Here is a 10780-nt window from a genome sequence, read left to right as displayed (position 1 = left end):
GGCACCTTCCACACCCCACCCCACCCACTGAGGGAAATTCAAGGGCATTAAAAAAGAAACTGAATAACTGAATTGCAGCTTCTGCTTTGGTTGTTGCCCAGCCGTGTGCAGACCTCACACACACAGAAGGTCTCAGCTGCTCCTCCCCTCAGGAGCAGGAAAGGTGACCAGGACTCTCCTCTCTGTGGCTCTCCCGTGGGGGTTGGACATGCTCTGCCTGCTCTATCAGCTCCTACTCTCACCACAGAGCTGCCACGTGCTGTGGCCTGTCCCAGGTCAGCTCCCACCTGAGAGTTGGGATCCACACCTGGACTGCAAACACGGCTGCGGGGATGAAGCCTGGGTTGGGGGGCAAGGAAAAGCTGGGGCACAAGCTGACATGGGGCAGGAGCAGGCTCACATGTGGCCTCGGAGGAGCCCTGGAGCTGTGTGGGCCAGGGGACCAAACCCCCCAACCTCCCCGCAGCCCCCTGTGCCTTTCCCAGGGAAGGGAGGTCACCACAGCCCTGCTCTGCTCCTGCTGCTCCGGCTCCGCTCAGAGGGATCCATGGGTTAAGGATGATGGTGAAGTGAGAAATAGTAACAAACGAAATCCAAATGCCTTCCCGGCAGTCCAGAGCGACCCAACGGGGCTCAGGACAGGTTCCTGGAGCCTGGCTCTGAGCTGGGCATTCTCTCTGCTGGTGCTGGGCAGGGGCTGCTCTCCCCCCGGTCCTCCAAACCTCTGTCCTGGTCATTGTCCCCCCCTGAGGCTGGAGGGGGCTCTGCCACGCTGCTGCTGCTGCTGCTGCCCACACAGTTCTTGCCACTGGGTTTTGCTCGGCTGTCTGAGCCCTCGAGAGCCTCAGTCTGCTTGGGAAGGGAGGGGCTGAGGAGAGGGGCCCCCCCCTCCTGCAGCGGGACGAGGGGCGCAGCCCCCGCAGCAGGGGGAGCATCTGCTGCGGCCACCACGGACGTGGAGGTGACCTCGATGGTGATGGAGCCCACGGCCGTCTCCGGGCGGTCACTGCTGACCCTGATGCGGGCGACCAAACCAGAGGCCGTGGCCGCCTCCTGAGGGGTCCCGTTGGCCACGGCTTCGTGCACCACAGTGGGCTCCAGGAGGGTCGTGCTCAGGTCGGACAGGAAGGAGGCCTCTGTCACGATAGCGGCCGTCTCGGCCACCCAGTTCAGGTCGCTGCCCACGGAGGCGGCGGCGGCGATGACGCTCGAGGCCTCGCCGGGGTTCAGGGCGGCCGGGCCGCTGCCCTCCCCGGGGGGCCCGGTGGCCAGGGGGGCTCGGCGACCCCCCGCCTCGACGGGGGCGGCCGTGGTGTTGTTGTTGAGGTTGTCCTGCAGCGTGGTCTGGGTGCCCTGCCCGACCTGCTGGTTCTGCAGCAGCATCTCCTGGATCCGGATCTGCTGCAGGATGGCTGGCAGCTCGTAGTGGTGGAAGAAGTAAATCATCGAGTGCTGGAGGAAGAGAGGGAAAGGAGTCACCCCCGGGCCTGGGCCACAAGCTACCACATCCCAAGAAAACCGCACTTCTCCTGGAGAATCCAGCTGCTCTGACAGTCAGCAGGTTAGCACAAAGTTTGGGCTTTTGACTGCTGCAAGCTGCTTTATAGTTTCTCTCTGAAGACAGGCAACAGAGTACAACCCCTCTTCCCTTTTAAGGGCTGGGAAAAGAAGGATAATGGTATTCCTCTGGACTGTGCTCCATTCCCTGCCCCCACCCTGCAGCAGGTCAACAGCCAGAGACACCCAACAGGTTTAACTGATCCAGGATATTGGAGACATCACCTCGGAGCTGGTCCTGCCAGCATCCTCACTGCATGGACCTGAGCTGCCCCTCTGCAAAACAGGCCCTCATCAGGATTTACTGCAGAAGGAGAGGACAGAAAGCCTTCCCAGAACCTGTGTGGCATCGGGTTATTGTCATGCCCGTGACTGGACTGCAGACAGTGACTCACAGGTTCCCCTGTTCCACAGCTGCCTTCTGCTGTTCCATTTCCAAACCAGGCTTAGTTCCATCTCTTACAGAAAAAAGGATCCCTACTCCAACCCAGCCTGAGAGGAAGTCTGGCAAACCCCCCCCAGGTGCAGCAGCTGTGCAGGGACTCACCTGGATGAAGAGCCAGGAGGTGACCAGTGCCAGGCTGCTGTACTGCCCGTTGAAGCGGTAGTGGTAGGCATAGAAGGCAAAGTGGTACAGATAGAAAAACCTAGACAGGAAGGCAAGGAAAATCAGGAAAAATATGAGCTCTGTTCTACTCCCAAGCCCAGCCTGAGCTGGGGCACTTGGTCTGGGGCAGTGCAGACTCGTTAACAGGTAATCAGAGTTGCCTGGCTACGAATGGGGCAAAACAAGGGGCAGGAAAAGGTCGAGGTGATTCTGAGATCCAGGCACAAATCCAAAGCGGAGCAATCGCACTTTGGACCCTGTGCCATGTGGGGCAGCTCCCAAGGAGCCACACAGACACCCTCAGGAGTGGAGGCCGGAGGGGCTGGGAAGGCCCTGGAGCAGCTGAAGAAGGACAGGGAGAGGGAATGAGCCCTTACCTGAGCCAGTGTCTCTTGCTGGTGTTGGTGTGGCAGCAGATTGCGTCGTACTGGTCCGCCAGCCACACGATGAGGATGATGTAGAACGCGGTCGTGGTGTCGTTGAAGAACTCGGACATTATGGCCTCCATACCTGCGGACAGAGGGGACATCAGCACAGGCAGGGCACGGGAAGGGGCCCTCTGCCACCCCAGGGCCAGGCTGTGACTGCACCTGCCCAGGGCAGATAACTGGGCTCTGGTTACAGCAGCAGCCAAGGCCGAGCGTGTTCCAGCGCTGACGGCAGGGACCAGCTGCCTCCCCCAGCACACATTTCGGGGGTTTGTTGCTTTTTAAATTCAAACTGTGCAAATGCAGTCTGGCTACAGAACGTAAGTCTGCAATGAGCTCCAGGGACACAAAGCTTCGGACTCTGGGATTTCCCAATGAACTGCTGCTTTTCCAGGGGACCCAGAAGGACAATGGAGCTCACTGTGCCATCAGATTCCAGAGCCTTCTGCCTTGTGATGAGCAGCCGTGCTAACCACCTGCCGCGGCCAGCTCGGAACAGGGAATCAGACTTCCCACAGACCCCAGAGGGATGTGCTGCAGATACAAAGCAGTGAGGCAAGTCCTTACCAACCAGAGCCAGGATGACAGTGAGGAGCGGAGCCGCAGGGAACGCAATGGTCATGTTCATCTCCAGCATCTGCAACAGGTCAACTGCAAGAGGGAAAACACAGTGTGGCACAGAGAGGACGTGGGGCCAAGGAACTCTCCACCCCATGGTACTGCCCACTCAGTGCAGCCAAGTCCATCATCCCAAATCCTCTGTGCCCAGCACTTGTCAGGAGACAGAACAGCTCTGGCGAGCGCGGTGACAGGGTGCAGGGGGATGGATTCCCTGTGCAGCTAAAAGTAGGACCCTTCTAAACAACAAAAATCAAGGTTGGAACAAGATGATCCTCAAGGTCCTTCCAACCCAAACCTGCTGTGACTCTACAACACACTGTGCTGGAGCAGGCACAGTGCCCAGCACAACCCAAACCCCTCAGCCAGTCCTTACCAATGAAGACAAAGATCTGATGGTGTGAGTAGCGCAACAGCATCGAGACAGACAGAGTCTGAAACAGGAGAGAGAAGGGGAGGCAGGTTAGAGCCCCACGGGTGTGGGACAGGTTAGAGCCCCACGGGTGTGGGGAGTCCTCGGGATCGCACTGCGGCAGAGGCCCGGGCGAGCCTGGGCTTGCACATCCCACATTCGTTAGCTGGAGCTGTGCAGAGCAATTTGCCAAAGAGTAATTAGGGCTCTACAAACGGCAATTAATCTCTGTGCTGCTGCAGGGGAACAGACAGTAAGGGATTTGTTTGTAAAGGGACCGATCCTGAATATTTGAGCGGGGGCCAAGCCAACCCACAGAGCCGGGAGCAGGGAATCTCCTGTCCTCCATCCCGCTCCTGCCGCAGCTCCCAGCACCTCTCTGCACTTGGTTCCTCCTCACTGCCCACAGTGATTGTGCACAGAGCTGCCTCAGTGGGTGGGACAGCCAGACACAAGGGGAGAGTCCCACAGCCACCCAAGATTACAAACACAGCGTAGTTATCTTTCGGGATCTTGTCTGATGTGTATCTTGAGATGGCCTCATCTCACACATCATCTCTTGGTTTATCTTGATCACTCCTGGCAAATCAGTCTGGCCTGTTCTTAAAAGTCTCAGAGGACAAACGTCGTGCAGGACACTTAGAACAAAAGTCCCAGAGTAGGGCTTCATCCTCCACCAACTACACTTTAAAAGCAGGTGAGAGCTCAGGTCTGTGCTGTTACACCACCCACATGCTGCCCAGCCCTGGCTGAGTCCAGGCACTGCCCAGCTCCCGCTGACTTACGAAGATGACCATGATGACAAAGGCTGCCAGGTAGGACGTCCTGGCCATCCACATGCTGACGAAGCGATAGTGCTCCCCAGACACCACATTGCGAAGGAAACCTGGAGAAAAAGCACAAACACCAGCTCAGTGTGATCAACACACAGGTAAGGACCAACTGCCACTGCCTGCTACAGAAACAGCATCTGGAGCAAATCCTCAGGGCAGCACTCATTGTCATGCAGGGCAGTGAGGAGGGAGGAAATCAGGTTTCCAGACACCTCTTCCCTCCTGCCTCTCTCATTTTGTCCTTGACAATAACACAGGGAGCTGCTCCCTGCGTTACAGATTAATCAATAGTCAGAAGATGATATTCAGGCATGCACAGAACAAACACCCACCGCTCCACGCAGCCGCTGTCACTCCTCCAGGCCTTACCCTTGTTTTCCTCGTTTTCAGCTAAAGCTTTGACACTTGACATCAGGATGTCATCATAGCCCAGGAACTCGTCCAGCAGCAGGCGGCTGAACCTGTCCCCAAAGCACTGATCCCTCGTAGGGTCTAGGGAGAACACAAAAACCTGCTCAGACTGTTCACACCCGCAGCCCCAGAGGCACAAAGAGAGCACACGTCCCATCACCCCGAGGGACACGTGTGCCAGCAGAGCTGGGCCTGGGCCAGCACGTGGGCCTGGGGCAGTAAAACCGAACTGGGCGGGTCTGGGAGGGAAGATGTCACCCCTGACAGATCCAGTCACACTGTCAAAGTGCTAATGGGCCTTCAGGAATGTCAGGGCTGGCACAGACACAAACGGAATTTGGCTCACCCTGTCTGCCCATCACTGCACAGGAAAATCACCTAAACCCCTGTCCAGTTTTGCTTCAGCTGACTGGGAGGAAGTAACAAGGTTCAGTCTGATCAGGGCACTAACAGTGCACGAGAAGGTCTGAGACTATATTCCTGACTTGGACAGGTTTTAACAGAGCAAATGCCAGGAGGAGAGAGCGCTGTTCCAGGGAAACGATCTGCTGGTGCTCCCAGGGGCACAGGAGCATGTTGAGTGTGACACAGACCTGTGAGCACCGTCCCCAACACCTGCACAGCTGCCCTCACCACTGGGCTCTAACCCTGCACTGCTGCTGCTCCCACTGAGCCCAGAGCTTCAGTGCCTTCAGCCAGGGAGAGGGCTCTTCCCTTCTCCCTGGGAAACAACTGTGCTGGGCATGACATCAGGGCTCACTGAACCAGGCTCCACCATTTCAGAGTGCTCCTCCTGGAAAGCTGTGACCTACTAAAGGGAGACGGGCTGCACACAGCAGCTCTCCTGCGTGGGGAGTGAGTGCACTTCATAAAGAGTTCCCAGGGACAGCGTGGAGGTCTCTGCACAGCAGGTCCCCACCCCTGCCCCCCCTGCCCTGCCCAGGCTGCCTCCCCACTCACCCAGGGTCACCACCATGACTGGGATGCTGAGGCGCTGCCGTGTGCTCTGGGACAGGCGCAGGAAGCCGTATTCCAGCGAGTACTCCACGATGTACTCCTCCTGTGGCCACACTGGAGAGGGAGGGACACAGGGAGGCTCAGCACCTGGATCTGCAAACAACCACCACCAAGAAACAGCCCCTCCGGGTTCGTTCCCTCCCTCCCATCACATTCTTGAAAAGGGAACCAGCTGCAAACATGGGCTCCAGGCTTCCCTCAACCACTTAAACATAAATCAGTTCAAACTCTTCGGAACTGCAGCCCATTCCCCTGATCTTAGTCCTTAATGTGAGGCTTCTGGGAAAGCTTCAGGGCAGCACTTCCAAGCTCTGCCCAGAACCTGCCCACATCTGTGCCTGGCAAGCCCAGAATCACTTGTTCTTGCTCTTTTCAATTTCTGCTTCCCATGTTGTTTGGGAAACAGCAGGAAAATCCACTTTACACCTGCTGAACACCGAGTAAATGCTCCACAGGCAAGAGCCCTGCACTTCCTGGGGACTGAGGTCACTGCTGCAATTACACATCAGAACAGAAGGCAGCAGCAATTACAGCTCTCCCAAAAACCGGTGGTGCCTGAAGTTTCCCTGGTTTGGTTTTTTTTTTTTTCCAAGAAAGGTTCCAAACAGATGCTTTTTGCTACATCATCTCTGAAAGGACAAAACCTCCTGCTAAGCTGGAGCCAAGCAATTTAATCCCTGCTCTTTCAGACTGTCAGGGTGTATCTCCAGGAGGGGGGAGGCAGCTGTCAGGCAGCTCCCAGCACCACAGTGGCAATTAAAGTGACACGAGAACTTAACAGAGACACACCTGACACAGCACTGACAGAGATGCAGCCCCTGACCCCCTTCTCAGGCAGCAAACGCAGGCTGGGCTGTCGGTTTTGTCTTTTGTTTCCATTATAAACAGTTTTAAGCTCAAAAGGAAGTCAAGGGTTTAAATATCAACAATTACTTCCTTTGTCTCATAAAATATTTTTCCATGGCAAAAACATTTGGACTAAACAGCAAATTTTGTTCACTTAGAGCACAGGAAATCTGGCAAAAAACAATAAACTCAGGTATTTGGGACCAATTTGAAGAGATGAATTTTGTAACTCATCTGGGAAACAGCCTGATTCTCTCCCTGCCCTTTTCTGGATCATTTCCAGCCACACGTTCAGCAAACCAAGAGTTACCCCACCAGTGCCACAGCTCTGCACAACGTGACTCTCCTCAGAACCTGGGCAATAAAGGTCCTGCACCAAAAACATTTACTGCTCTCTGGTCTTAATGATCTTTAATTCAGGACTAATGAGCTCTGGATCAGCATCAAGCAAATCCACTGCAAGACCAAGGAACAGAGCAGTGTCTGGTCTCCCCTTCCTCCACAGACACAACCCCGGTATGTCTGCAGAGCAAAGAGTTCCAGCCTTTCCAGGGACAACAGTGTGAGTGAAAGAGGCAATTTTTTTGCAAATTTTGTGGAAAAAGGCAAAGAATCCAATTCCACATCTCTATTTTAATATAAATATTCCTCAGTAGATTTCCTCCCTTAACCACTAGAGACACAAGTTTTCCACACTGGAATTCCATTTTAAATAACACAAAGGCACTAAATCCCCCTGTGGAGTTTAGGAGGCCTGAGCAGCTCAGGCCAGGCAGGAACAGGGCGGGACAAGGCCGGGTGGTATCGCAACCCACGGAACCCGCCCGGCGGCTTTTGGGATTCATTAGTTGGAGCAAATTGGCTGCTCCAAGTGCTGCTGCTGGCTCAGGACCCAGGACACAGCCCAAACCCTGCTCGTGTGAGGAGGAGTGTCGCTGCCAGGGGATCCCTGCGGCTCACAGGGGGGCTCAGGCTCACCTGAGATACCTGACACCGATCACCGCAGGAACGCACTGCCAGACCAGGAGCCCTCGCTCACCTGGGCTTCACCTGAAGCCTCTCGGTCTGGTAACGCTTCTAGAACCAGGCCTGCCGCCACCCCACGCGGCCGGCTCTTCCCCGACCCCAGCCCCGGGGCAGAGTTTGCTGTGGGTCTGCTGTTAGTGCTGACAGGACTGACCCCAGGTGAACACATTGGGAGGACATTCAAGGTCACTGTGCGGGTGCCCCGAGGAGCCAGGACAGGACGTGCGGGGAGGATGACGGGGAGGAGGGAGGAGCACAGGTAGCAGTGAAGGTGTGATTACCTGCTCGGGTTAGCATCTCAAACTCGGACACAGTCTCCCGCAGAGGCTGCATACCTTTAGTGGCTGTGTCACTAAACGAGAACTCCTGGCTGTCGTTGTGGGGCAGCTCAGTGCTGCTCACCCGGGACGGCTTGAGGAACACCTTAGGCTCGATATCCAGCTCAAACTGTTGGAAAAACAGGGCAGGGAAAGTCACATCAGCAGGCTCTTCACCTCCCACCTGCCATGCTCCTTCTGTCCCTGCAAAGGCCTCCACCACCACAGGGGTGGGAGAGGCCACTTTCTCAGGCCACTTTCTCGCTTCCTGTGTTAAACCATCAGAAGCCAACACGGGAATTCAGGAGCAGCCAAGGAACCCACTGTACTTCCAGGAGACTGAGGGATCACACACAACCAACCAACCGTTTCTTCCCAGCCCATCACCCAGGTCTCCCTCTCTGACCCACTCAGGGAGCACAATCCCTAACCTTGATAGAGCTGTTTTCAAACATATCCACGGTCATTTCTTCCTCCTCCTCCTCCTCCTCCTCAGCCGCGGACTCAACCACCATTCCCGGGAACTTCTCTCCGCCGCAGAACTGCAGGAAGATGGGGGCCCGGCTGGAGTTGCGCTGGATCTCCACCCGCAGGATCCCGTCCCGGGGCCACTTGTCCCGCACGTGCTCCAGGCAGTTGATGGGCGAGCGGGAGAAGGCGATGTGGATGTAGGCCAGGATGAAGAGCACGAAGAGAGCCTGCAGGGCGGGAGACAAGGCACAGACCGTCAGCCCGGCCACCCTCGGCCCGAGTACAGCCTTCCCAGTTACCACCAGCTCCTCTTTGCCCATAAAACACTAGAAAAACTTGGACAAGTGGATTTGGCAAGTGGACAAGAGCTTCGGTGCTTCCCTGCATCAACAAGGCAGGAGCCAGACCCTGGCAGTTTGAGCAAGGAACACACCAAAGGCAGCAGGGACCTCCTGCTCCTGTTCATGAGACCAGAGCTGCCCTCGACCCCTGTGCAGCTCAGGTACCCTGCTGGAAGCACAGGTCCTGCAACCAACACCCTCCCCAAACTGAACCACACACAGCACTAACGTGGAACGAGGCTACAAGGCATGTTGAAAGGAATGGAAATGCATCCATGGCTTCCAACCCTTCCCTCCTCAGCACAAAGAGTTTCCTGCTGAAGCCCAAAGACTGCCCAGCCTTCCAAAGGCAGAATAAAGCAAACCTCTCCCAAAGCCAACCCCTCTGAGGGCAGGACGACCCAAACCCACGGCAGACCTGTCGCTGCAAGGAACGGGCCCTGCCCCAGGGCGGCCAAAGGGCTCCCTGCCCTGCCTCAACCCCAGGAACAGCTATAAACCACAGCAAAGCACACTGCACTAATAAAACCCGCTCCCTAAAGCACAGACAGTAACTGTGCATGACATCCAAAGTTCAGAGCTACGAGCACGGCTGGCACAGCGAGTGGCACCGCTCAGCTCAGACCTCCCTTCCACCCACCCCGAGCTGCTCCCTCCTCACCAGCCCAGCTGTCCTGACCTATTTGTGAACAAACAGGCTGGTAAACACCTCTCCACAGAGCAGCTGCACGAGGGATGTGAGGGAAGGTAAATCAGAGCCACCTCCCTGGTTGCAGGAGCTCTGGACAGGCTCTGCTCCCCTGTGCCCAGCAGCCAGAGCAAGCTGGGAGCAGGCTGGAGGCTGCTGGCTCCTGACCCTGCAGGGCTCTGGGAATGCTTTTCATTCTCTAGGATGGCAGTGATCAGAGGCAGAAGCAGCTGTTCTGCCCAACAGCCATACCTTGAGCACCACCCCTGTCCCAGCCTGTCTGCTGGGATCCAGCCGGACAACTGGGACACAGAACAGGGATGTGAAAATCCATAACATGTCTTGGGAGGGTAGAAAAAGTATCTGTGCAGTATGAGACAAGTTCTGCTGAACGTTTTCTTGCTGAATTGTAAAAACCCAGAGCAGGAGGGTGGCCTGGTAAGCTGCTCTCCCCTTCTTACTCTCACTTCCCATCCTAGAAGCCATGGAGCAGGATTTAACCTACTGGTAGCTCACCCCTGCACACTGACAGGCAGGTCACCCTGGAGGGCCCCAGCAGGCAGAAGGGTTCAGCCCGGGGCAGAGCTGTGCTGCACTGGCACTGCTGAAAAAGCAGGGTTAGAACAGGGCTGTGCCTTAACTGCTTCCAGAAAAGACAAGACTCCAACAATCCAGTATGTCATGTGTGCAATGCATCCAAAGTGTGATTTCCTGGAAACAGAAACCGAATCCTCTCCAGCCCAGAGCCCGGGACATGCCCTGCACCAGCCCGGCTGCCCAGCGAGCTGGCTCAGGGATTTCCTTTGGATTTGCGGACCTGGAACCAGAGCCCCGGAGTGCAGGAACTCCTCGTGTCTCCCACACAGGAGAGGCCCACGGGAGGTCTGGGGACAGCTTGGTGTGTGCGGCCCAAACACAGGCTGTGACCTCCGGCAGAGCCACAACTTTTTGTTCCTAAGGAAATCCCTGCCCTCAGCCCGGCTGCGCCTGGCAGGACGAGCTGCCCCTCACCTTGAGGAGGACGAAGAACTCGAAGACGCGGCGGAAGGAGGGCGGGAAGAGGCGCGCGTAGGTCACTGCCATCTTGAAGAACAGCGCGTGGAAGAGGCGGTCGCGCACGTTGATCAGGGGGTTCTGGTTGAGGTTGGGGTTGCGGACGCCCCGGTTGTTGCCGCCGGCGGCCCCGGTGTTGTTGGCCGGGTGGTGGT

At 56.5% G+C, this 10780-nt stretch overlaps 1 protein-coding gene across 1 annotated transcript; it reads right to left on the bottom strand.

Moving 5' to 3' along the window:
* Window positions 1-71: 71 nt before the first annotated feature.
* Window positions 72-10778, bottom strand: TMEM259 (transmembrane protein 259; the record flags this gene model as incomplete). Its single annotated transcript, XM_008928293.4, has 11 exons — window positions 72-1452; window positions 2105-2204; window positions 2542-2674; window positions 3160-3243; window positions 3587-3644; window positions 4408-4508; window positions 4825-4947; window positions 5827-5937; window positions 8091-8202; window positions 8504-8770; window positions 10584-10778. Coding segments are annotated over 11 exons (2103 nt in total), but the record flags the coding sequence as incomplete, so codon positions are not given.
* Window positions 10779-10780: the final 2 nt, after the last annotated feature.

Source organism: Manacus vitellinus, unplaced genomic scaffold (assembly GCF_001715985.3).
Source record: "Manacus vitellinus isolate BGI_N305 unplaced genomic scaffold, ASM171598v3 scaffold_99_pilon, whole genome shotgun sequence".
NCBI lineage: Eukaryota > Metazoa > Chordata > Aves > Passeriformes > Pipridae > Manacus > Manacus vitellinus.
Note: the sequence above shows the minus strand (reverse complement) of the source record. Positions and strands in the feature narration are given on the sequence as shown.